Source organism: Bos indicus x Bos taurus, chromosome 10, assembly GCF_003369695.1.
Source record: "Bos indicus x Bos taurus breed Angus x Brahman F1 hybrid chromosome 10, Bos_hybrid_MaternalHap_v2.0, whole genome shotgun sequence".
Classification (NCBI taxonomy): Eukaryota; Metazoa; Chordata; class Mammalia; order Artiodactyla; family Bovidae; genus Bos; species Bos indicus x Bos taurus.
In genome coordinates, this window is record NC_040085.1 from 1,426,991 (window position 1) to 1,454,480 (window position 27,490).

Sequence of the window (27,490 nt, forward strand, 5' to 3'; positions counted from 1 at the left end):
TTAATTCTGAAATTGTATTCAGGTCCTCTAAGGATCTAGTGCTGGTACACAATTCGGCTATCTCCTCTGATCCATGTTAGACCTGTGGTGCAAGGGCATTCACATGTAGAACAGCGATCCAGTCCCCAGGCAGAAAGGAAATGCCAGGGAAGCTCAGTTATTCTTTTAAATCTAAAGCAGAAGAACATGAATTATGTTTAAGGTGGTTACTGTCCTGGCTGCTGTATAAAGTTTTTGGAGTTTTGGGCTAAAGAATTGTAATTTCTAAAAGCCGTGGTGTCTTTCATGATGTTTATAAGTACATCCACTTTTCTAATCTTGGTCCTTGTACTTTTCTGTGAGCAGTAGTTCTGTGTGTTGGAACAAAAAGCACACAACAAGCCAAAACCAAAATGTTTTCAGCTTTGTTGCCCTAGTGGGGTAAATTCTTTCCCACAAGAGAGACGTTCCCAGGGTATTTCATCCACTTTCCAAGTGGTTTACAAAATCACGGTTTGTATACATTCTCTTCAGCCTGCAAGTTTGATATTGGCTTCACCCCCTCTTGCCAACTCAACTCCCTTCCCACATTGGCCATTCCATTTCCTCCTACTGCTCCCTGTATTGTTGACCTCAAAGAATAAAAATATGTTTGCTCTAATATAATAGGGTACCTCCAAAAGTTCAGTAAAAACTAAATAGAAGCCAAGAGTTTGTTTTAAATACAAACCAGCTCTGTAACCTACTAGCTCTGGGGTCTTGAGCAAATAGCTTAGCCCATTTAACACTTAGTCAAGTGGAGGAGATAATACTTGTCCATCTATCGGATAGGGCTGGGTCAGTCATTTGAGCTAAGTGATGTGCTGATTGTTTGCAGTCGCTCAGTCGTGTCAGACTCTTTGAGACCCCATGGACTGCGGCATGCCGTGCTCCTCTGTTCTCCACTATCTCCCCGAGTTTGTTGAAATTCATGTTCTTTGAGTTGGTGCTGTTATCTAACTCTCTCATCCTTTGCCTCTCGCTTCTCCTTCTGCCATCAATCTTTCCGAGTATCAGGGTCTTTTCCAATGAGTTGGCCCATCAGATGGCTAAAGTATTGGCGCTTCAGCATCAATCCTTCCAGTGAACATTCAGGGTTGATTTCCTTTAGGATGGACTGGTTTGATCTCTTTGCAGTCCAGAGGATTCTCAAGAGTCTTCTCAAGTGCCACAATTTGAAAGCATCAATTCTTTGACGCTCAGCCTTCATTATGGTCCAACTCTCACATCTGTAAATGACTACTGAAAAACCATAGCTTTGACTAGACTGACTAGTCAGTCTAGACTAGACTAGCTTTGTCAGCAAAGTGATGTCTCTGCTTTTTAATATGCTGTCTAGGTTTGTCGTAGCTTTCCTTCCAAGGAGCAAGCGTCCGCAGTGATTTTGGAGCCCAAGAAAATAAAATCTGTCACCATTTCCACTTTTTCCCCTTCCGTGATGTCTATGAAACCAAAGTGCCTGACTGAAGTCCTGCTCTTTGATGGTGGCGTCATCTGCAACGCTTGATGACGTCTCACAAATCCAGTATTCCCCAAGCCCTTAATGTGTGAGCTGATGCTGACTTTCATACCCCATTTAAATGCCATTAAGACCCTCTTGTTCATTAAAACTAGCCTAAACTGCTTTAGCCCAAAGTCAAGTTGAAATGTATTCTGCAGCCATGACTGTGTTGGCAACATACCTCCATTTGCATAGTATGATCCACTAGAGAGCTGAATTTTTGGCATGCTTTAAAAATCGACTATCCTGAATCATGTGTTAATTCACACTCACTAACAAACAGCATATGCTTGCATTAATAGTACCCTTCTGTTCTCCATCCTAGCCTTCTGATTGAGTCTGTTTTATTAAACTCCTCTGCCAAATACATGTGTAGATTTAACGTTCACTCCTCGTATATCCCACAACAGTGGGACGCCTCCATGATGTTTTCCTTGTTCGTTACACAAACTTGACTTTATGGAAGTTGGCGCAGGAAGGGGTGCCTTTCTGGTGCTGGGCCACGTGCAGTTTCCACCTCCACCGTCTGAAGTCACTGAGTGAGTTGGCTGCTCTTTGTTGGCTTCCTTGTCCTTCCCCCGTACCAGGCTCTTCTTCATCCTGTTCGTTCTGTTGCCACGCTGTGCTCTTGTAAAGCGTGGCCGAGGTTCTCTTCTATTCAGACTTACAGGGTTTCGAGTCCCAGAGGTTCAGCACTGCCTTCACTGTTCTCCAGCTTCAGTCCCCTCCTGTTCATTCCTCTCACTTACCTCTTTCCCCGCCTTCTCTCTCCTTAGCTCAGCATACCTTCCACCAGAGTGGTGAGGTGCATCATCTTCCTCTCTGCTGTCTTTGAACTTCTGTGTGTGTGTGTGTGTGTGTGTGTGTGTGTATGTGCTTCACACCTTAAAGCTGACTAAGTATTCATCACAAATTTTAATCCCTGTGATCCCTTTCTTGAAGCTCAAATGGGTCAGCTAGGTGCATGAAAGTTATCTTTCTCAATGGAACTGGCATGAAGGCATAGTTCTCATCATATTTTAAAAATCTTTGTGTAACTGAACATTGAAACAAATAGAATCCTTTCTTATTTTTGATATAATTAAAGTAATACACATCAGTGGGGTAGAGTATCTGGAATACGTAAGAATCAAAAAGTGAAGGAAGAAACTCAGAGCTCTCCTTTTGGAAACATGCTTTAGCATTTTGATGTTTCCTTTTAGGATTTTTTTCCCCTATTATAGTTTATATAATAACAAAATGTTATATAATTATTGTAGCAGTATATACACACATGTATATATGTATACAGTATGTGTATATGTGTGTGTGAAATTAAAATGGTGCTTTTAAAAATTTATATAGCTTCAAATACATTCAGTTTGCAAGTTACATGGGAGACTAAGTGAGGGGAAAATTGAATATAATCAATTATCCTAGGGAAAACTATCCTATTATCTGTTGTCCTTACTATACTTATGTTTATAAGTTTTCTGTCTTATATAACATCACCAGCTCAATGGACATGAATTTGAACAATCTCCAGAAGAGAGTGAAGGACGGAGGAGCCTGGCATGCTGCAGTCCATGGGGTCTCAAAGAGTCAGACACAACTTAGCAACTGAACGACAACAGACTCATTTAGTAATTGATTACACAAGAATTTAGCTATTAAATAGTTTGAAATATACATTATGATAAAATGTTTCTAAAAAACACTCATACAACAGCTTCGTGGGGTTAAGTGGCATTATTCCCATTTGACATATGAGGACACGGAGTATGACATTGTTACAGGCTCCCAGAGCACTGCTCTTCCCTCTCAGCCACACCCCTTTTAAACAATCAAGTCTTTGCGGACGGATAAATTAGGAGGTTGGGATTAACATATACCATTGCTACTGGATAGCACAGGGAATTATAGTCAATATTTTATAATAACCTATAAGGAGAAAGAGCTGACTCATTTGAAAAGACCCTGATGCTGGGAAAGATTGAAGGCAGGTGGAGAAGGGGACAACAGAGGATGAGATGGTTGGATGGCATCACCAACTCAATGGAGATGAGTTTGGGTAAACTCCGGGAGTTGGTGATGGACAGGGAGGCCTGGCATGCTGTGGTCCATGGGGTTGCGAAGAGTCGGACATGACTGAGTGACTGAACTGAACTGATAAGGGGAAAGAATATGAAAGAGAATTTATATCTGTATAAGTGAATCACTGTGCTGTAACACCTGAAACTAACACAATATTGTAAATTAATGTTTGTCTTCTTGTTCCTGTTTAGTCACTAAGTCGTATGGACTGTAGCCCACCATCTCCTCCTCTGTGCATGGAATTTTCCAGGCAAGAATACTGGAGTGGATTGCCATTTTCTACTCCAGGGGATCTTCCCAACCCAGGGACCCAACCTGTATCTCCTGCATGGGCAGGTGGATTCTTTACTGCTGAGCCACCAGGGAAGCCCTGTAAATTGGCTGTACTTCAGTAAAATAAAAAGTTAATAAAATAAAAATAAAAATCTCATAAAAATCAGGCATGATTGACAAGTTAGATAGAAATTAACCTTTTGTGAGGAAAGAGGAGTAAAATGCAGATGGGTGCCTCAGAGAAAACATGGTAAATTTTCTCAAATGTGTTCTCAGCATTTATTGACCATATCATTTTGCTTATGACGTGACATAGTGGTGTCATTTAATTTTTTGTTGGTTTTCATTTTGGTCTTGTTACAACTCTTGCATTCCTAATGTAGTCTAACTTGGCAATACTGAATACTATCTTAATATTTTTTCCTTTGCTGGACTACATTTGAGGTTTCTACATCTCTGAGAAATAAGCCTGTAATTTTACTGTCTGTACTTTTTCAAGATAATAGCATTAATTTATATGGTTTCCAGCAGGGAAAATTGTGTTTTTTGTTGTTCAGTCCCTAAGTTGTGTCTGACTCTTTGCAATCCCATGAACTGCAGCACACCAGGCCTCCCTGTCCTTCACTATCTCCCTCAGTTTGCTCAAACTCAAGTCCATTAAATCAGTGATGCCATCCAATGATCTCATCCTCTGCAACCCCCTTCTTCTCTTGCCCTCAGTCTTTCCCAGAATCAGGATCTTTTCCAATTAGTTGGCTCTTCACATCAGGTAGTCAAAGATACTGGAGCTTCAGCTTTAGCATCAGTCCTTCCAATGGATATTCAGGGTTGATCTCCTTGCTGTCCAAGGGACTCTCAGGAGTCTTCTCCAACACCACAATTCCTAAGCATCAATTCTTTGGTGCTCAGCCTTCTTTCTGGTCCAGCTCTCACATCTGTACATGACTACTGGAAAAACCATAGCTTTGACTATACAGACCTTTTCCAACAAAGTGTTGTTTCTTTTTAATACACTGTCTAGGTTTGTCATAGCTTTCCTTCCAAGGAGCAAGTGTCTTTTACTTTCGTGGCTTTAGTCACCATCTGCAGTGATTTTGGAGACCAAGAAAATAGAATCTATCACTGTTTCCACTTTTTCCCCATCTATTTAGCATGAAATGATGGGGACAGATGCCTTGATCTTAGTTTTTTGAATGTTTAGTTTTAAACTGGCTTTTTCACTCTCCTCTTTCACCCTCATCAAGAAGCTCTTTAGTTCCTCTTAGCTTTCTGCCATTAGAGTAGTATCATCTGCATATTTGAATTTGTTGATATTTCTCCCAGCAATCATGGTTCCAGCTTGTGAGTCTTCCAGCCCAGCATTTTGCATGATGTACTCTGCATAAAATAAAAGTCATGTAAATCTATCTGCTGATTAATGAGATATCAGTAATAACCATTAATAGCACCCTCAGAACAGTCTAATGGCCGCTGGGCCAGTTATCAAACATTTACATACAGGGAGGCAGTGGCACTTAGGTAAGGTAGAACTGGAATCCAGAGATTCCAGAACTTTGGAGTCAGGGTTGTTTCAGATCCCAGCTCTGCCACTGAACTGTCCTTGTGATCTTAGAATTGCCTAAGCCAGAATGACCCAACCTCTCTGCATTTCTTTCCCATCAGAAAAGTGGAGGTTCAAATTCCTGTCTTAAAGGGGGATAAGCGATAATATATGTAAAGTATCTGGCATGCGGTAAGTGATCATTAGGTGTTAATCCCTTCCGTATGCTACTTTCATGTGTGTATCACGAAGCGCTCACGTGAATGAGAGAAATATAGCATATGCGCCTGAAACAGAAAAACTCAACCAAGAAGCTCTTTTGTTTTCCTGCACTTACCTTTGAACTGTTTGTGATTTATTTTTTCTTTTCTGCTAGTAGTCAAGGAGAAATGAGGCCACGCTTCCCTATTCTATTGTCTTCTAAGACTCCTAGCTTTGTGGCCGTATTCTCTGATATTCTAGGTCATTTGGAATAGTTTGAGAGGGCAAGGACAGAGGGTTACCAGGGACTGACTTCTCGTTGAGAACAGCCCACGAGCCATCATTACATAACCTGCTAAGTCTGTTTAACAGTTGTAAAATATCATTCCATCAAGTATCAAAGTGTAAGTAAATGTCTGTGTCCTTAAAATGTTCATTTTCTATGGAAAGCAGGGAGAATCATTTTAGGACTAGTTGTAAATTGGAGTGTTTTTGCACTGACCATCTTAAGGATAAAAAATTCATATCCAAGTGAGATAAGTTGAATTCCTTTCCCCTCCTTTAAAAATACTAGAAGCTCATCTAGGCTTAAGATTTTTATAATTCCTTCTGTAATTTTAACAATCAGGGTTAAAAAGTCTTATATTGGCTTTGGAAACTTGATACTCCATTCTTCCTTACTGAAATCTGTGTAGGAGCAGGTAGAGAGCAAATGGAACTTTCCCTGTGCCTATTTGGTAGCTAAAGAGGTGGTTTTGTCCCCAAATGGTTTTTTTGCCATTATAATTGACTACAAAATACCAAATCTAATAATAATTGCTTTTAATTTTTTTCCCAAATTGAGCAAAGTCCCAGACAGACCTGCTCCCACCCCCGCTCCCAGACTTCAGGTTGGCCACTTCTGTGTATGGATCTTAACATCTTCATGGTCTGCTTTGAGTTTCCATGTTATTTAAAATAGAAAAAAGACATTCTTGGTCAAATTTGCACAGTGGACCAAAATTAATTTTCTTCCCATGTGTGAGATGTAGAATGAGGTCCTGTTCTGAAAAGCTGTCCTGGGTTTTGAGATCTCGGGCTTGTTAGAAACAGATTGGCATCTTAGGTACTCAAGTATGATCACGTTCTTGGGAAAAGTTTGGCACCTTTTGCATCAAAGTGGGATCAAATAACTCTTTTTCATATGTTGATCTTAAAGCTATATATACTTAAACTGTGTTTGCAGAAAGGGATAAACGTTTCACAAAGCCTGAAGTGTTTCTCATTTTTCTAAGAAATTATGATGAAAAATCTATCTCTTCTGAGCCTCAGTAACCTCACTAGAGGGCTTCCCTGGTGGATCAGTGCCAATGCAGGAGACCTGGGTTCAGTCCCTGGGTTGGGAAGATCCCCTGGAGAAGGAAATGGCAACCCACTCCATTCTTGCCTGGAGAATCCCATGGACAGAGGAGCTTGGTGGGCTATAGTCCATGGGGTCACAAAACAGTCGAACATGGCTCAGTGACTCCACAACAAACCTTACTGGAAAAAGCACATGGGTAGCTCATCAGAGACCTTAACACTTGTAAGGAAACTGTAGTTTGTTGGTTACCCTTCTTTCCACTAGGAAATTCTCCTTGGAATGCTGAACTTGAAGATTTAGGGCTTTCTGGGAAGTGGCCACAGCCCCTTACTGCCACGTGTACCTTGAATATCCTCTGAAGTTGTGTGTGGATTTATAACTCTGGAGAGTCCTTAGAAATGGCTGATGCATGAGAAGTTCCAAGGTAGGCTTCAAATTCGTTCCTCCTCCCTTGGGATCTGAACAGTATGGCTGTATTAACATCAGGGCTTGGACTTAGTAGGACTAAGCTTGTGAAGGATGTAGCATCTCTGTCTGTCAAGCACAAAACTGCATACATGTGTGCTGAGTCGCTTCAGTTGTGTCCAGCTCTTTGCAACCCTGTGGACTGTAGCCTGCCAGGCTGCTCTGTCCATGGGATTCTCCAGGCAAGAATACTGGAGTGGGTTAGCACAAAGCTGAGTGCACACCAATCAGCAGACTTTACTGAGCACCTACTATTTACCTGGCACTTGGTGGAGATGTGGAGATGGATGAACTGTCAGCCTGTGTACTCAGGGTCTCATAATTTTCATGGCTTGGTGAAACTCAATGTCTGTAACAGGTAGGATGGCAGTCTCTATTGTCGTTTCAATTTCTTTAGAGTGCCTGGGAATGTGTTTCAGGTTGCTAACAACTTCAACCCCAGGTTTGCCTGTTTTTCAAAAGAAACTTCAGTTTAGGGAAGTTTGATCATGTGGTCCTGTAAAACTTCAGATTAAGTAGCTGTGAAATGCTTCAGGAAGCTGGTAGGAAGCCAGAATATATCACGGGTCAGTTTACTGAGTATCAGCTTACTAGAAATCTCAGACTTGGGGTTCTCTCATTTTTGGTATCTCACCCCTTTTCCCAGTTTTAGGCTTTCAGAATCAGTTCTCTTCCTTGGGGTATACATTTCTGGTAGCCATTCTCTAAGTTCTGAGAGTGAGGATTTACCCATTTAGGTGAATCTCCCATGTCAAGGCTTTGGGTCTATCACCCAGGTGAGCGCAGTCTTAACTCTTACAAGATGGTTCAGTACACATTTGAGTTGAATGATATACCTGAGGATATTCAGAGTTCCTTACAGAAATATTGAGTCACGCAAAATAACAGTGTGTCCATCAAACACTAAATTGTGGCATGTTTCTATGAACTGATGATTCATATCATATTCTCAACCTATTTTTCCTTAATACCATTTTGTAAAGTGGGGGTTCCCATCCCTGGTTTTGTGACTCTTGCTAATGCTCCTTCCAGTATATCCCCACTTCTCTAAGCATCCTGTAGTTATGCCAGCAGTCGGGAAAGAATCTGCCTGCAATGCAGGAGACCCGGCTTTGATCCCTGGGTTGGGAAGATCCCCTGGAGAAGGGAATGGCTACCCACTCCAGTATTATTCTGGCCTGGAGAATTCCATGGACTGGGGAGCCTGGTGGGCTACAGTCCATGGAGTCAAAAAAGATTGGACTGAGCACTAACACTTTGACTTTCAGTTGTTTAATAAAAACTTCATGAGGGACTTGGTGTGTTGTTCCCTAGAACAGACTGGCACAGAGCAACCCCTCTAATAGTTGTTGAACAAATGAATACATTTTAACGCAAAGGAGGTGGTGGCCTTGGTCTCCTGTGTGAAGGGGCAAGTAGAGTAGCTGAAGTGAACAAGTGACCGTGCCAACTCCTTCATGAGTCAAGACGGTCTTGGTCTCTTTTCACAGTGGATTTTGTGGGTGTTCTTAGGAAAATAAACTCTTTAGGGTTCCTTCTGTTTCTGACTTCATAGTTCTATTTTGAAAGCTTTTCTACCAACTCATTCTGTTCCTTTAACCTCTGAATAAACCCTATAATGTTTAGAAAAGGCAGAGGAACCAGAGAGCGAATTGCCAACATCCACTGGATCATCGAAAAAGCAAGAGAGTTCCAGAAAAACATCTATTTCTGCTTTATTGACTATGCCAAAGCCTTTGACTGTGTGGATCAGCACAAAGTGGAAAATTCTGAAAGAGATGGGAATACCAGACCACCCGACCTGCTTCTTGAGAAACCTGTATGCAGATCAGGAAGCAACAGTTAGAACTGGACATGGAACAACAGACTGTTTCCAAATTGGAAAAGGACTATGTCAAGGCTGTATATTGTCACCCTGCTTATTTAACTTATATGCAGAGTACATCATGAGAAACGCTGGGCTGGAGGAAGCACAAGCTGGAATCAAGATTGCCGGGGAAATATCAATAACCTCAGACATGCTGGAATCAAGATTGCCGGGAGAAATATCAATAACCCCACATATGCAGATGACACCACCCTTATGGCAGAAAGTGAAGAGGAACTAAAAAGCCTCTTGATGAAAGTGAAAGAGGAGAGTGAAAAAGTTGATTTAAAGCTCAACATTGAGAAAACGAAGATCATGGTGTCCGGTCCCATCACTTCATGGGAAATAGATGGGGAAACAATGGAAACACTGAGAGACTTTATTTTTGGGGCCTCCAAAATCACTGCAGATGGTGACTGCAGCCATGAAATTAAAAGACGCTTACTCCTTGGAAGGAAGGTTATGACCAACCTAGACAGGATATTAAAAAGCAGAGATATTACTTTGTCAACAAAGGTCTGTCTAGTCAAGACTATGGTTTTTCCAGTAGTCATGTATGGATGTGAGAGTTGGAGTATAAAGAAAGCTGAGCACCGAAGAATTGATGCTTTTGAAGTGTAGTGTTGGAGAAGACTCTTGAGAGTCCCTTGGACTGCAGGGAGATTCAACCAGTCCATCCTAAAGGAGATCAGTCCTGGATGTTCATTGGAAGAACTGATGTTGAAGCTGAAACTCCAGTACTTTGGCCACCTGATGCAAAGAGCTGACTCATTGGAAAAGACCCTGATGCTGGGAAAGATTGAAGGCAGTAGGAGAAGGGGACGACAGAGGATGAGATGGTTGGATGGCATCACTGATTCGATGGACATGAGTTTGGGTAAATTCTGGAGCTGGTGATGGACAGGGAGGCCTGGCGTGCTGTGGTTCATGGGGTTGCAAAGAGTCGGACGCAACTGAGTAACTGAACTGAACTGTGATTTCCATAAAATGTGCTTGCTTTACCATCTTTAGCCAATGTTGGCTAACATTACAGCAAGTGTTTTGTGAGTTGCTAATACTTCAGGAAGTAGTTTTTCACGATATCCTGTGTTTCTTAGTGTTCAAGGCAGCAAGTAAAGATGGACTTTAGAGGAAGTCTCAGTTAATCAATTTAAAAAGCAGTTTTGAAGGCACTTTAGTGATCTTCCCTTGGGCTTGACAGTGACAAGACCCTTTCAACTTCGGCAGCAGCAGCGTGGCGCTGGGCAAAGAGCAGGGCCAGGGTCCTGGGGGCCCTCAGCTGCAGCCCCGGCTCCGCCACTGACCCAGCAGTAACCATGGCAGTCCCTTCCCCTGGCTTGACCCTGTTCTCAATTGTAAGAAAGAGATAACGCCTGTCTTTTAGGGAGATGATGAAAACCACACAATAATATGGAAAAGTGCTTTATAGGTGGGAGTGCCATGCTGAAGTGTATTTTATCAGCTCTGTGAAGGCTCTTTAAATGGCAGGGTTAGTATCCACGCCTGTGTCCCTTATCAGAAGTTGCTACTTAGCAAATGTTGAGTAATGCAGAAATATTTGCAGGCAACCTCTGTGGCCCAGAGAGATCTGCTTTTGTTGTAATTAAGACGTTCTCACACTCGTAACCTTGGTGTTCACTTTGACACAATAGGTCATGAAGGAAGGAACGTGAAGTTGAAGTGTGTGTGGTTGGAAGAGGAGTGGCCAGGGATGTGGGCCAGGTTAGGAGGGAAGGAAGGAATGTGTACAATGTGCCATGAGGACATGCAGTTTTTGCTTTGTTCACTGCCCCGTGTCTGGTGCTCTGACTCTTGCTTGGCTCATAGAATCTGTGAATTGAATGTTAGTCGAGTGAAGTCTACAGAACAGTGCTGTATTTCCTTCATCAGTGACCACATCTTTTATTCAACGTAAATGGGCAAATAAGAGTACCCCAGGTAGATATTTTAAAGCCCGTCAGTACTTTCATGGAGTGTGCAGCGTCTGCAGGGAGGTGTGCTGACACCTGGAGGACACATGCCTGTCTCGTAGGATTTACTGTTAAAGCCGTGGAGGCGGCACCGGCGCAGAATGCAGGTTCATGCGCACAGGAAGACACACAGCGAGCCCAGACAAACCCAAACCTGAGGGTCTGGAGCAGCGAAAGGGCCACGCGCGGAGATTGGGTGGCTCATGCTCGGCACCCTGACATTCTCTCATGGTTTTCAGGGAGCAGTTTTTATGGGCAGAACATGGGGTGAGGGCTGAGGGGCATGTGGCTTTCTTCTGATTGGTTGTTGATGCGCTACTAGGGCGGTGCTTCGGGAATCTTGTTCTCTGCCTGAAGTTATCCTCTTGAGCGAGGGCCTTGGTTCTGCAGAAGAACTCAAATATATTGTTAAACATATTCCTTGAAGAGAAACCAGGATCCTGCCCTATAGATGCATTATTGGTTCTTGACTGCTCCTTTTTTTCCTGCTTCTCCTCCATTCCCTGATTAGTGACTGTTGGAATCTGTCCTTTGGTACTCAGGGAAGAAAGGTCTAGGAGGCTGAAACCTTTTCCCTGCAAACAAGAAACGAAAGACATGTAAAGAATTTGTCCCCAGGAGGCCCCCACTGGGTCCTGCTCAGTTTCGGTACCAGAAGAGAGGACATTGTGAATAGAATCCATCAGGGGAGACTTTGGGAAGGAAGTGGTCCTGGAGTTAAACCTTAAGGATGGGTAGAATTCCATCAGCTATAGCCAGTACATTGTAGTAGCAAGGTAAAGCTTTGTGGCGAGTGTGTGTTTTAATTCAAATATGAAGTCACATCTTCTCTTTGGGTGGTGACCTCAGTGTTTGAGAGCCCCCCGTAGCCCTGGGCTGGTGGGATCTTGCATGGCTTATGGAGGCAGTTGGGGGGCAGAGGTCTGAGCACAGTCCTGCTGGTGCTTCTCGCCTCCTCCTGGGTGGGCTGGTTGAGGCGGAAGGAAGGTGGCAGGCAGAGTGCCTCCTTTTGAAGGCGACCCCTCCCTTACCCCCTGAGGAGGGTAAAATGAGCAGGTGGACTCTGACTAGGAGTTTGCTATTGCTTTCAAGCTTTTAACATGTATGAAGGTACCAAAACATGAAAATATCCTGTGAGAAGTGGGAGGCATTCTTTAGACGGAAATTAAAATACGAAACTAGTAGTCATGGGGTGTCCTGGGAATGAACTGTTAGGAATAGTGAAGAGAGAGGACTAGGTGATGCTGTGTGGGCGTGCGAGGTATCCTCTAAGGTGACCCCTAATGAGGAAACCATAATTTTGAAGTATATTCTTTTCGGGATGATGGTTAGCCCACTTTGTGAAGGTTCACTGCAAAGTGGTTGTTCACGTAGGGGAGGAGAGGAAACATGTTCTCTTCCAGAGCTGTGTTCTGTAGGAAATGAAGATCCATCGAAGGTTTGGAGACAGAGAATAACATCAGTAGGACTGTGTGTTACAAAGGGGCTTTTGGTAACAGTGAGGAGAATGGGCGGGGGAGGGACGTTGTTGTTGTTCAGTCGCTAAGTCATGTCTGACTCTTTGCAACCCCATGGACCGCAGGATGCCGGGCTCCCCTGTCCTTCACTGTCTCCTGGAGTTTGTTCAGATTCATGTCCATCGAGTGGGTGATGCCATCCAACCATCTTATCCTCTGCTATGCTCTTCTCCTTTGCCTTCAATCGTTCCCAGCATCAGGGTCTTTTCCAGTGAGTCGTCTCTTCACGTCAGGTGGCCAGAGTATTGGAGCTTTAACTTCAGCATCAGTCCTTCCAGGGAATATTCAGGAATGATTTCCTTTAAGATTGACTGGTTTGAGTTCCTTGATGTTCAAAGGACTCCCAAGAGTCTTCTCTAGCACTACAATTCAAAAGCATCAATTCTTAGGTGCTCAGCCTTCCTTATGGTCCAACTCTCACATTTATACCTGACTACTGGAAAAACTATAGCTTTGACTATACAAACCTTTGGTTCATCATAGCTTTCATTCCAAGGAGCAAGTGTCTTTTAATTTCATGCCTGCAGTTGCCATGACCAGTGATTTTGGAGCCCAAGAAAATGAAACCTGTCACTGCTTCCACTTTTTCCTTTTCTATTTGCCATGAAGTGTTGGGACTGGATGCCAAGCTCTTAGTTTGGGGAATGTTGAGTTTTAAGCCAGCTTTTTCACTCTATTCTTTTACCCTCATCAAGAGGCTCTTTAGTTGCCTCTTCTGCTGTTTCCTTTTCTTCCTCACCCATAAACAAAGACATTTCCTGAAGTTCTCTACTCGCTTTTTTCCCTCCCAGACTAATATTTCTAGCTCTAATATCTCTGCTCTTCATTTGGGCAAATGCCTTCTCAGGCTGTTTGCTCAGAGGTAAAGTGTGATAGATTACATACCTGCCTCAGAGAGAGTCCTGAGACTTAAATGAGACACTGCATACTAAATTCTGCCTAAGCCTTGAAGGAAATTAAGTGCTCAATAAGTAAGCATCTAGTACATATTCCCATGCTTATGATATTCTGTCTTTTATATATTTGTGTGTGTATTTTATATATGTATATTATATATATATATGTTTATACATATCTATATCTATATCTGGGCTTCCCTGGTGGCTCAGAGGTTAAAGCGTCTGCCTGCAATGCAGGAGACCTAAGTTCGATTGCTGAGTCAGGAAGATCCCCTGGAGAAGGAAATGGCAACCCACTCCAGTATTCTTGCCTGGAGAATCCCATGGACGGAGGAGCCTGGTGGGTGACAGTCCACGGGGTCGCTGTATCTATATCTACATATTGATGAAAACATAATCTCCCCTTTCTTTTGAAGTCTTTGAGGATTTGGTTATTATTTTTAGATCTTAAGTGTTGAGCATTGTACTTGCCCAATAAGAGTTCAGATCTTGCTCCTAACTCCTTTTGCCTCCAGATTGATGTTTCAGGTGCCTCATTAGTCGGATGTGTGCTTGGCCTTTCTTGGGGAATGGATGAGTGACCTTCATATCCTCTCTTCTGCTTTGGAGTGAAGTGAAGTAAAAGTCGCTCAGTTGTCCAACTCTTTGCGCCCCCATGGAGTATACAGTCCATGGACTTCTCCAGGCCAGAATACTGGAGTGGGTAGCCTTTCCCTTCTCCAGAGGATCTTCCCAATCCAGGGATCGAACCCAGGTCTCCCGCATTGCAGGAGGATTCTTTACCGTCTAAACCACAAGGGAAGCCCAGGGGTCCCGTTTAAACGGCTGATTGGAGCTGGCGACTGGGGAACAAAAGAGCAAACCCCGACGGTCCTGCCCCTTGTGCTGCTTACACACATTGTCTTCATTAGATGAGAAATCTAACCAGCAAGAAACCAAATTCATTTTACAGCCATCAGAATGGACGCTCAGGACCGAAGAGGGGGAAGGGATTCTTTTTACGAGAGAGAAGTGTTGTCCTGTAAATAGGCAGCCAAAACTTGGCTGATGTGACTGTTGGCGGCTGCCGGGTACTGTTGAGGCCACAAGCAGAGGAAGTGCAGTCAGGAAGCGGGGAGGCTGAGTCCTCTACAGAAAAGCAGGGCTGAAGTGTGGCAGTTTATAAACTAGGCTCATGTTGGAATAAAGGGTGTGGGCCTGAAGACTCTGCTCCCTGGCTGTCTCCATTGCATTTTTCTTTTGGGTACCTGTTGACCATGAAAGCCTCGTAAAGGCCGAGACATAAGCAAGGGAGGGATTTTAGTGACTTTGTCATCTGTAAAATAGGATTGGGATTGAATGAGATGCCTCAATCCCCTCTAGGAGTGGGGAAACACAAGTCCTTGCAGATTCTTTGTTCCACCCCAGAATTTCCAGGACAATCTGATTCTCGGAGCCACTGGACCAGTTCTAGAAGCCTGCTGAGGACAGTTGCTAGTAGACCATCCTCTAGTTGGTTTGAGGCTGTCTAAATCCTGTGGCATCACATCTGTGAGGTCTGATCGCTATTCTCTTTCTGTTGTGTAATGTCCATGTATACTTCAGAGGGCAGGAGAAGAAGGGGTGACAGAGGATGAGATGGTTGGATGGCATCACCGACCATGCACATGAGTTTGAGTAAGCTCCGGGAGTTGGTGATGGACAGGGAAGCCTGGCGTGCTGCAGTCCATGGGGTTGCAACGAGTCAGACATGACTGAGCAGCTGAACAGACTGATACTTCAGTATTGCAGTTTTTGCTAGAAATAATATAACATTGTAAAATCCAAAGGCAATTCTCTTTCTGTGGTTGATGTTTCAATACTCCCATCTCTCAGTGTTCAGTGTTGAGCTGCATGTGAGTTTTTTCTAGTTGGTCGTCTCATGATTTGAACACTGTTCTTCCAAGTGATGTGATGTTATCCTCTCTTTCCAGCTATTGTAGATGATGAAAGACTCTCTGCAGAGGAGATGGATGAGAGGAGGCGGCAGAATATCGCTTATGAATATTTGTGTCACCTGGAGGAAGCCAAAAGGTAAGAGTCAGACTTGGTCTATTTGTGCCCCTTCTCTTAGAGATGAGCTTTGGGTACTATATTTTTAATAACTCATTTGCAGCCTTGTTAGGACTAAGGTAATGGGAGAAGAATCAACCTGTGTGTTGTCAGTGGAAGAATTGAGAAAAAGTTGCTCCCACAGCCAGTATCAAGGCACTAGGGAGGCAGCTGTTCCTTTTTCTTCCTCAGAGCCTCCCAGGAAATCTCTTGGAAAATTACAGATTATTTTAAAATTTCTCGTCTCTCTGGCATGGATGTTGGGGGAGCTGCAGAGACTTAAACCAACTTCCTTTTCCTCAGAGTATCCTTAGATCTTTTTCCCAACCCTACCCCAGTGATTATAATTATCACTATTATTATTAATTAATGTGTAATTATATATTCCTACATGCCCACAGCATGTTGGACTGAAGTCCATTGCTCACTAAGCTAGATGGCAGGTTTATGACAGCAGTCTCCTTTTTAACTCATGGGTGTGTGATCACTGAAGGTATGTTGTCTCTGAAAATTGCACTGACTCTTTTAGACTTTTTATGTTACAAGGAAATGTTGGCTTCTCCAAGGAGAAAGTGAAGATAAAGAAAGTATTTACACTTAGGCCTCTGTATCAGGGGAATCAGAACTTTGTCCTTTGCTGGGTGCATACTGCAATGCCCGGATGCCTTGAGGTAGATTCTGACTTAATGCTTTGCACTGTGATCAAGCAACAGTATTGTTCCATGGACTGATATGTTTCAGCTCTCTTATCTCTGTAGAAAATAAACCTGGAGTTAATGGTCGTTGGTGTTAATTATCTCTGATCACTTATACATAACTACCTACAGAGCTCAAAGAATGAGGATTTTCATCAGTACTTTGTAGAAGAACATCCAGTGACACATGCACTAATTTGGCCTCAAACTTGCTTAAAAGGGGGTTTTCCAGGATTGTTTAATGTTTTCACAGTGCCTTTTAGCTCTAAGCTCTAAAGACTAAGTTTTAAAGGTTATTTAACATGTCTGGAAGTTGACAGGTTGCAAGTCACTGAAGACTCACTGTATGTCTAAGGTTATTAAAAACATGCTTTTAGCCAAATTGTGGCTCCAGTTAGATAAGGATAGGGATTCACAGACATTCAAAATAAGCATACTTTCAATGAAAAAGTTTCAGGAGAGTTAGTGGAAACTTCTTCCTGATACACACTGTCCATTCTAGGTTTTTGCCTCCAGGCTTCTAGAAGTGGGGAGCAGTGTCACACAGAGGAAAAGCTGTCTGACTGGGAGTCAGTAGACTGGATTTTCTGGTCTCAGCTTCACCATTTCTGAACTCTGTGACCTTGGACAGGTCAACCCTGTGGGAAGTTCAGTTTTGTCTCCTCTGTGCTGCTGCTGCGGCTAAGTCACTTCAGTTGTGTCTAAGTGTCCGACTCTGTGCGACCTCGTAGACGGCAGCCCACCAGGCTCTGCTGTCCCTGGGATTCTCCAGGCAAGAACACTGGAGTGGGTTGCCATTTCCTTCTCCAGTGCATGAAAAGTGAAAAGTGAAAGTGAAGTCGCTCAGTCATGGTCGACCCTCAACGACCCCATGGACTGCAGACTTCCAGGCTCCCCTGTCCATGGGATTTTCCAGGCAAGAGTACTGGAGTGGGGGTGCCATTGCCTTCTCTGTGTCTCCTCTCTAATGGGATGATAAAGATGTTACCACTACCTGCCCTACTTACTTAATGGATTTTTTTTTCCCCTAAAAATCGACTAAGAAGGTTGTAAGTGTTCTTTAACCTGTAGTGCCAGTCAGGTGTATGGTGATAACAAGCATAGTTTTCTCCTGAATGTATCAAAGTGGTATCAGGATAGCTTGGAAGCTTGTCATCTTCTTTACTGTTTTCAGAATTGTGTACTTAAATTTTAGTTTCAAAAAGTCAGCGTAACAATTAGCCTAAGTTCTTTGAAACTGAAAGAATAGATGGTAAAATACACAGTTTTTCCTTTAAGATGGTTTTCCTAAACTTACCTTGCAAGTAGAGGTTTAGATGTAATATGTATTCATGAATCTTTTATTAATATCTGAACATTTCTTGTGACTTTCTGGGAAGTTGGTTTTTGGTTATGGAGTATGTAAAAATTATGTGCCTAGTAATACATGTGCTGTGATTTCAGAAAGCAGAGTATACAGAATTCTGATGGCCCTAAACTCAAAACATAAATGGAGTGAGTTAGTCTCTGTTCAAAAAGTTATTTCTTTGAGAGAGTTTATTGCCTGATTCTCTTACACTGTTAATGCATTAGGCATTTATTATATTGGATGTATTATAGCGCATGCATGTGTGTGTTCCTGTGAGTGTAGTTGCTTTAGAATATTGAATTTCCATTGAATGGTGTACTTAGAATGTGAAAATTTAGCCAGGAACTGTTCCTTGTTTATTTCAGTTGAACTGACTTTGGTGTATTTTAACTAGAAATGTGTTGGGTTCTGTATTTTTGCCTCTATTTTTTCTTTCCAGAGGTGAGAACTGGTAGGATATTTAGCTTATATGTCCTATAACTCAAAATTTTTTAAATTTCAGAATTGTTAGAGTCCAATAGATATATCTTCGATTTTAGTTTTAATAATTTCAAGATTCTATAATTGTTAATCTCAGACCATTTAAAAGTGCTTCATTCAGAGGGGATATCACTGCCAGTCTTATAGAAATAAAAAGGATGTTGACAGAATGTTATAAATGATTATATGCCAATGGATTGGTTAACCTAGATGAAATGTACTGTCTCCTAGAAAGACACAAACTACTAAAACGGACTCAAGAAGAAATTTTAAAAACTAAATCTTAGATGTAAAACAAGTAAAAAAAAATTGAGTTAGTACTCAAAAAAAACTTCCCACTCTTTCAAAAAATGTGAGAGGAGGGAACACTTCCTAACTCTTTCTGTTGAGACCAGTATTATTCTGACACCAAAACCAGACAAAGATACCTCAATAAAACCTTAGACCAATATCCTTTATGAATACAAATACAAAAATTCTCAACAAACTCAAACTGAGTTCAGCAACATATGAAAAGGCTTATATACCACCAAGTGGGATTTATCCTAGGAATGCAAGCCTAGTTCAACCTAATAACCATTTGATCAAGACAATTCAGTGGGGGAAAAAAAGCAGTCTTTCAACAAACGATGCTGAGACAGCTGGATGTACACCTGCATAAAAATCAATGTAGATCCCTACCTCACACCATACAAAAATTATCTTAAAATGGTTTATTATGATAATTATAATGGTTTGGTATGATAATTAAAATTTACCACAGCTGTAAATCTCTTAGAAGAAAACAGAAGTAAATCTTTGCAACCTTGAGTTTTTGAGTCAGTGGTTTTTGAGACAACACCGAAAGCCCAAGCCAAAAAACAAAAAAGATTAATTAGACATCATGAAAATTAAACCTTTCTTGATTCAAAGGGATACCACCAAGAAACTAAAAAGACTACCCATGGAATGGGAAAAAATATTTGCAAATCATATACTTACTAAGTGACTTATATTCAGAATATATAAAGAACTCATAACTCAGCATAAAAAGTAAATAGCCTAGTTTAAAAATGGCCCAAGTTTCTGAATAGACATTTTTTCCAAATCAGATACACAAATGAACCATAAGAACAGGACAAGATGCTTAACATCAGTCTTTAGGGAAATGCAATTTAAAACCACAATGAGATACCATTTCATGCTAGGATAGCCATAATCAAAAAGAATTGTTTGCAAGGATGTAGAGAGATTGGAACCCTTATACATTTCTGGTTGGATTGTAAAATGGTGGAGCTACTTCGTAAAATAGTCTGGCAGCTCCTCAAAAAATTAAATACAGAGTTACCATTTGGTCCAGCGATTCTACCACTAGGCATATCCCCAAGAAAATTGAAGACCCATGTCCATATGAAAACCTTCACATAAATGTTCACTGAAGTGTTATTCATTAGAGCAGAAAGTAGAAACAACTCAAATGTCTATCTACTGATGAATGAATAAACAGTTATCCATAGAATGAAGCATTCTTCAGCTATAAAATAAATATGAGCAAATCAGATTTAAGAATGTATAAAAAGAACTATAGGAATCACAACCAAGTGGGGTTTATCCAAGGTTTGCAAGGCTGGTTCAGCATTTGAAAATCAATTAAATGTGCTCTATCACATTAACAGTCTAAATAAGAAAAATCATGTGATTATATCAATAGATGCAGAAAAAGCATTTGACAAAATCCAGCACCTATTTATGATAAAAATTCTTAGGAAAGTTGGAATATAGGGAAACATCCTCAACTTGAGAAAGACTATTAATAAAAAACCCTATAGCTAACATCAGACTGCTTGGTGAGAAGCTTACAACTTTCCTACTAAGATTAGGGGCAAGGCAAAGATATTCCCTCTAACCACTCCTTTTCAGCTTTATAGTGGAAGTTTTAGCTAATGCAATAAAACAAGAAAAGGAATAAAAGGTATAGGGTTTGAAAAGGAAGGTTAAAAACTATCTTTGTTTGCAGATGACAAGATTGACAGTATAGAAAATCTGAAAGAATAATAAAAGAATCCTGGAACTAATAAGCAGTTAGAGAAAGCTTGCAGGATACAAAGTTAACATATAAGTCAGCTGCTTTCCTATGTACCAGCAATTAACAACTAAACACCATTTACATTAGCATCCCCCAAAATGAAATGTTTAGGTATCAGTTCAGTTGCTTAGTCGTGTCTTGACTCTGTGACCCCATGGACTGCAGCAGCCCAGGTTTTCCTGTCCATCACCAGCTTCTGGAGCTTGCTCAAACTCATGTCCATAGAGTCGGTGATGCCATCCAACCATCTCATCCTCTGTTGTCCCCTTCTCCTACTGCCTTCAATCTTTCCCAGCATCAGAGTCTTTTCCAGTGACTCAGTTCTTCACATCACATGGCCAAAATATTGGAGTTTCAGCTTCAGCATCAGTTCTTCCAATGAATATTTAGGACTGATTTCTTTTAGGATGGACTGGTTGGATCTCCTTGCAGTCCAAGGGACTCTCAAGAGTCTTCTCCAACACCACAGTTCAAAAGCATCAATTCTTTGGTGCTCAGCTTTCTTTATAGTCCAACTCTCACATCCATACATGACTACTGGAAAAACCATAGCTTTGACTAGACAGACCTTTGTCAGCAAAGTAATGTCTCTGCTTTTGAATATGATGTATAGGTTGGTCATAGCTTTATGTTTAGGTATAAATTTAGCAAAATATAGACAAGATCTATATTAGGAAAAGCACAAAACTCTGATGAATGAAATCAAAGAACCAAATAAACTGATAGTCCATATTCATGGATAGGAAGACTCAATATTGTCAAGGTAGTTCTTCCCAACTTGATCTATAGATACAATGCAGTCCTACTCAAAATCCCTGAAAGTTATTTTGTGGATATCAACAACCAGGTTCTAAAGTTTACAGGGAGAAGCAAAAGATCTAGAATAGCCAACACTATTGAAGGAGAACAAAGTTGGAGGAATGATGCTCTGTGACTTCAAACTTAATGTAAAGCTGCAGTAATCAAGACAGTGTGGCACTGGTGGAAAAAATGGGCAAATAGATCAGTGGGCTAGAACTGCGAGCACAGAAATGCCTGTAGATGCAGTCACTTGAACTTTGACAAAGGAGCAAAGCAGTACAGTGGAGCAAAGATGGTCTTTTCAACACATGGTGCTGGGACAACTGGACATCCACATACAGGCAGTGCGTCCAGACACAGACCTTGCATGCTTCACCGAAATGGGCTCAGGTGGATCAGATGTGCATGTAAAATGCGCAACTGTAAAACTCTGAGAGGATGATGAAGGAGAAAACCTAGATGAACTTGAGTATGGCAAAGGCTTTTAAGACATAGCACTAATGTCATGATCCATGAAAGAAAGCATTGGTAAGCTGGTAAAAATGAATTTAATTTTAAATTCATTGAATTTAAAAGTTTCTGCTCAACAACAGACAATGTCAATAGAATAAGAAGATAAGTCACAGACTGGGAGAAAGTATTTGCAAAAGACATACCTGATAAAGGAATGTTATCAAAGATGCATAAAGAACTCTTCAAGCCCAACAATCAGAAAACAACCTGATTAACAAATGGCAAAAGACCTTAGATGACACCTCACCAGAGAAGATACACAGATGGCAAATACACATAGGAAAAGGTGCTCCACAGCATATGTCATCAGGGAAATGGAAAATAAAACGACAGAACACCCCTACACACCTACCAGAATGACCAGAATCTGAACAACGACAACACCAAATGCTGTCAAGGACGTGGAACACCAAGAACTCTTGTTTGTGGAAACGCAAAATGGTGCAGCCACTTTGGAAGACAGTTTCTTGCAAAACTAAACATTCTCACCATTTGTTGTTGTTCAGTTGCTAAGTCATGTCCAAGTGTGACCCCATGGACTGCAGCACGCCAGCTTCCCTGTCCTTCACCATCTTCTGGAGTTTGCTCAAACTCATGTCCGTTGAGTTGGTGATGCCATAGAAACCATCTCATCCTCTGTTGTCCCCTTCTCCTCCTGCCCTCAATCTTTCCCAGCATCAGGGTCTTTCCCAATGAGTCGCTTCTTCTCATCAGGTAGCCAAAGTATTGGAGTTTCAGCTTCAGCATCAGTCCTTCCAATAAATATTCAGGATTTCCTATAGGATGACTGGTTTGATCTCCTTGCAGTCCAAGGGACCCTCAAGAGTCTTCTCCAGCACCACAGTTCAAAAGCATCAATTCTTTGGCTCTCAGCCTTCTTTATGGTCCAACTCTCACATCCATACATGACTCCTGGAAATGTATGTCTAGCTTTGACTATTACAGACCTGTGTTGGCAAAGTGATGTCTCTGCTTTTTAATATGCTGTCTAGGTTTGTCATAGCTTTTCTTCCAAGGAGCAAGCATCTTTTAATTTCATGGCTGCCGTTACCATCTGCAGTGATTTTTGAGCCCAATAAAATAAAATTAATTCTTACCATATCATCCAGAAATTGTGCTCCTTCTGTGTTTGCCCAGTGGAATGAAGGCTCTGTTCACACAGAACGCTACACAGGGATGTGTATAGAAGCTTTTTTCTTAATAGCCACAACTTGGAAGCAGCCACGATGTCCTTCAGTTGGTGAATGGATAAATGAACTTTGGTACATCCAAACAACAGAATATTATTCAGCACTTAAAGAAACTATCAAGCCATGAAAAGTCTCAGAGGAACTTTACATGCATATTATGATGTGAAAAGTGCTTATCTAAAAAATCTGCATACTATATGACTCCACGTATATGATATTCTGGAGAAGGCAGAACTGTGGAGACAGTAAAAATATCAGGAAAATGAGTATGGGAGCACAGAGGACTTTTTAGGACAGTATGAATATTCTGTGAGATACCACAATGGTAGATAAGTGTCATGATTTGTCCAAAGCCACAGAATGTATAGAAACAAGAGTGAACTTTAATGTTACTGTGAACTTTGGGTGGTTGTCAGTACAGGTTATTTTGTGGATATGAACTTGGGTGATTGTCATTATGAAAGTGAAAGTCGCTCAGTCGTGTCCAACTCTTTGCGACCCCATGGATATACAGTCCATGGAATTCTCCAGGCCAGAGTACTGGAGTGGGTAGCCTTTCCCTTCTCCAGAGGATCTTCCCAACCCAGAGATTGAACCCAGGTCTCCCACATTGCGGGCAGTTTCTTTACCAGCTGAGGCGCCAGGGAAGCCCAAGAATACTGGAGTGGGTAGCCTATCCCTTCTGTGGTGGATCTTCCCGACCCAGGAATTGAAGCGGGGTCTCCTGCATTGCAGGTGGATTCTTTACCAACTGAGCTATCAGAGAAGCCTGATTGTCAATATAGGTTCGTCAATTCAAGTGAATGTTCCACGCAGGTGGAGGATGGTGATACTGTGAGGGGCCTGGGGCGTGTCTGGGGGCAGGGGATATGTGGGAAATCTGAGTACCTTCCCCTCAGTTTTGCTGTGAACCTAAAACAGTAGTCTTAAAAAACAAAGAAGGAAGTATTGCTACATATTTAGAGCATGGGTGGACCTCAAGACTATGCTGAATGAAAGAAGCCAGACACAAAGGGCCACATCCATTGTTATGATTCCACTTATATGAAATGTCTAGAATCGGCACATCCTTAGAGACAGAACGTAGACTTGTGGTTGCCTAGGGCTGGCAGGATTGAGGGGTTTGGGGAGTGATGCTCATGGTGTGAGTGTTTTTGGCCAGGACTAAAATCTTCTAAGGTTGATTGCGGCGATAGTTGCACAATGCTGTGAGTGTACTAAAAACCACTGGATTGTTTTCAGTCAATTGAAAGAGTCAAATGTATGTAAATTATATCTCATTAAAGCTCTTGTTAAAGAAAAGTTCCCTTGCTCTGCCTGGCTTGGAGAGGTCCTTAGAAAACTGTGAAATACAATATTTAGCAGATAAAATGCACACAGAAGGTACTCCAAACACACATGAGATGTCTAAACGCTATTCATTTTTCAGGTTTTTTTTTTGAGCATCCATTGTGTACAAACAGGCAGAATAGGGTCACTTCGAGAGATGGGAGCTCACACAAGCTAATAACACTTACTCGAAAAAAGCTCACTGCTGTGAGGTTAAAGCTTTTACTCATGGGTTTGAAATTCTGTCCTTCACTTATGTTCACTGTATTCATCTCTCTTTGTGTGTGCATAGGTGTCTCCCGATATTTAGCCCACTGTCTTCCTAAATTCCCCTCACGTATTCACGTCTCTGTTCCACCATCAGTCCACTGCCGGCTTCCAGAATCACTTGCTAGATTACTATGATGGTCTCTGACTGGTTTCCCCACTCCTCTGGTTGCTTCAGTCCTTTATCAGATGAATCTTTTCAAAATTCTGATTAGTTTAAAACCTTCTAGTGGTTTCTTAATACTCTGAGGATGAAACCCAAACTCCTGTGGGGACTCACAGGCTCTGCATAGTCCAGTCCTTACAGCGTCTCCTGTTTGATCGTGAGCCCATTCCCTATTGCTGTATCTTCCAGCTACATTCACCCCCCTTCATTTCAGTGTTCTCTCCTACACAGGATGTTTGCACTGTGTTAATCCTGTTTCCTCTTCTGTATCGAGTGAGACTCTGCTCTGTCTTCAGATGGTGGTGATTGTTGGTTTAGTCGCTAAGTCATGTCCGATTCTTGCGACGCCATGGACTGTGGCCCGCTAGGCTCCTCTGTCCATGGGATTTCCCAGGCAAGACTACTGGAGTGTGTTGCCATTTCTTTCTCCAGGGGATCTTCCCAACCCAGGGATTGAACCTGGGTCTCCTGCATTGCAGCCTGGTTCTTTACTGACTGAGTCACCATGGCAGCTCACTTTTTTCAGGAAATCCTTCTCTGACATCCCCATCTCTGACATCTGAATCAAATAACCCAGTTACAAGCTCTCAGTGACATTGTATCTCCTCCATATTTGAATGAATTACTTAGTGCCCAGCACTGAATTTTTGTTACTGATGAGGGTTGATTGTATTCTATTTCCTGTATGTTTTAGTTCTCCTAGAGGTAACAAGTAAGGTATGAATTAGATTCATGGTAGATAGGATTATAGATGATTGGCTAGACTGCCAACCTGGAGGTCAAATTTGGTATTTGTCTCAGTGGAAAATTCTCTGTTACAATCAGATGGTACAAATTCTTCCTGCCCTATACGTGACCTGCTGAATTACGTGTGCCTGAGTGCCAAGTTGCTCAGTCATGTCTGACTCTGTGTGACCCCATGGACTGTAGCCCGCCAGGCTTCTCTGTCCATGGGATTCCCCAGGCGAGAATACTGGAGTGGGTTGCCATGCCCTCATCCAGAGGATCTTCCTAAAACAGGGATCAAACCCAAGTCTCTTAGACCTCCTGCATTGGCAGACAAGTCCTTTACCATTAGCACCACCTGGGAAGCTCCTACTGAGTTAAAAGACTAGCAATTCTAGTTAATTTAATGCCACCACAGTAAACTAGAAGGTATCCAGAAAAGAGTAGAGGGTATTTTTCAATGAATGAATGAATGAAGAGACGAAGAGTAGCTTGTGTATTAAAATGATTGTGTGTGGCTAAAATTTTTGCTCATAGTTTATAAAATTCTGAAGTCTGTACATATAGACTTCTTAAGTTTAAGAAGTTAAAAGTTTAAGAATTTATTAGTATTTTGAGACTTAAGTTTAAATGACTAATATTAATGGCAGTGAAGGGAAAATGAAAGATATTTTTAGAGCATATCTCAAAAAAGAGAGATGATTCCTTTATGAAGTGGCTCTTCCCTCCAGGAGCTATGTTTCTGTACAGGCTAAAGGATTTAGATGATGTCTTGGAGAGCTAACCCTAACTGTGTCAGGAGGCAGAGGATGTCTGGCATATGCATTAGTTATCCATGACTGTGTAACAGCTTACTCTCAAACCCGGTGACTTAGAACAGCAAATAGTTATCTGCATTTTGTGTGTATGTGGCTGCATTTGGTAGCATGTGGGATGTCAGTTCCCTCACCAGGGGATGGAACCTGTGCCCCCTGTAGTGCAAGCACCGACTTTTTACCACTGGACTGCCAGGAACAGCCTTATCTCACAACTTTTGGGAGTTAGGAATCTGCAGAGCTTCCTGGGTCCCCTGGCTCTGTGTCCCTGTGGTCCTCTTGGGATTCAAGCAGGGCAGACCCTCTTCCAAGCGCACAGGGTGTTTCGACGGCATTCACCTAGTCCTCCTGTGCTTTGCCAGAGGCTTCGCTTGCCCTCCGGGCCCTCCCTAGGGCAGCTCACAGCCTGGCACTAGCTTCCATCAGAGTGAACGAGCCAGAAAGGGCACGTACAGTGAAAACCAGTCTTGTAACCTGTTCTCAAAAATGATGGCCTGGAGTTTGCTGTATTTTATTCATTAGAATCAAGTTACTAAATCCATCTTGTGTTCAGCGGGGGAAGGATTACACAAAGGGATGAATTCAAGAGGGTGAAGATCACTGGGGGCCCCCTTAGACACTGCCTTCTCCAGGGTATGTACATAGCCTTTTGAAACTGACCCTGGAAAGGGTACTTTGGAGGGGGAGGATAGATTTTGTTACTGTCAGAAACCCAGTCGGGACTTAGATGATGATTTGGTCTAAATGATTACGGTACCAAGGTGATTTATGCTTTGATTTTTGGGAATTGTGAGCCATCTTAAACTAAATTGTACATTCCTCTACCATATTAAATAATACTATATGGATTTTTAGGTAAGCCCTAAAAGCTAACTTGATAGCTTCTTTGCTATGTGAATTTTGCTGGCATGGGGTTGTGCAGACATGCACAGGCTTTGAAAAATTCTCTCTGGTGCTGGAACATCTCACTGTTTAAAGGAGTTGCTTTTCCAAAAGAATACTGCTGAGTAGATTTCATATTAATCTCTGCAAAATACATTTGAATATTTTTGAAAATAAGTCTATTTTACAAACTTCAGTTCTTCAGTTTTTTAGGACAACTGTGCAAAAATTTAAGATGGTGGATTCTCTTTGGGGATTGAGGAAGGAAATTCAGCTGGAGCTGTTATGAAGGTCAGGAAACAGAGAGGGAATCTTGGCAAGAAATGGAAAGGGAGTTTGCAAATTGCAGTTGAGCAAGTAATTATGAATGGGGCTGCTATTCTGTTTCCCAAGAAAAGTTCCTGAAATATAATATTCCTTTTTTAGGGAAAAGAGAAAAATGCATACAAATCTTTTGCCGTGCTTACTTTTTCTGTC

General features: G+C 41.9%; 1 protein-coding gene across 1 annotated transcript in view; it reads left to right on the forward strand.

Moving 5' to 3' along the window:
* The window catches only part of IQGAP2 (IQ motif containing GTPase activating protein 2), a 307,119-nt gene that overhangs the window by 32,643 nt on the left and 246,986 nt on the right, over positions 1-27,490 (forward strand). Inside the window, exon 2 of the mRNA XM_027552911.1 lies at positions 15,619-15,718. Coding sequence (XP_027408712.1) covers positions 15,619-15,718 — 100 coding nt within the window. The remainder of the gene's footprint in view (positions 1-15,618; positions 15,719-27,490) is intronic.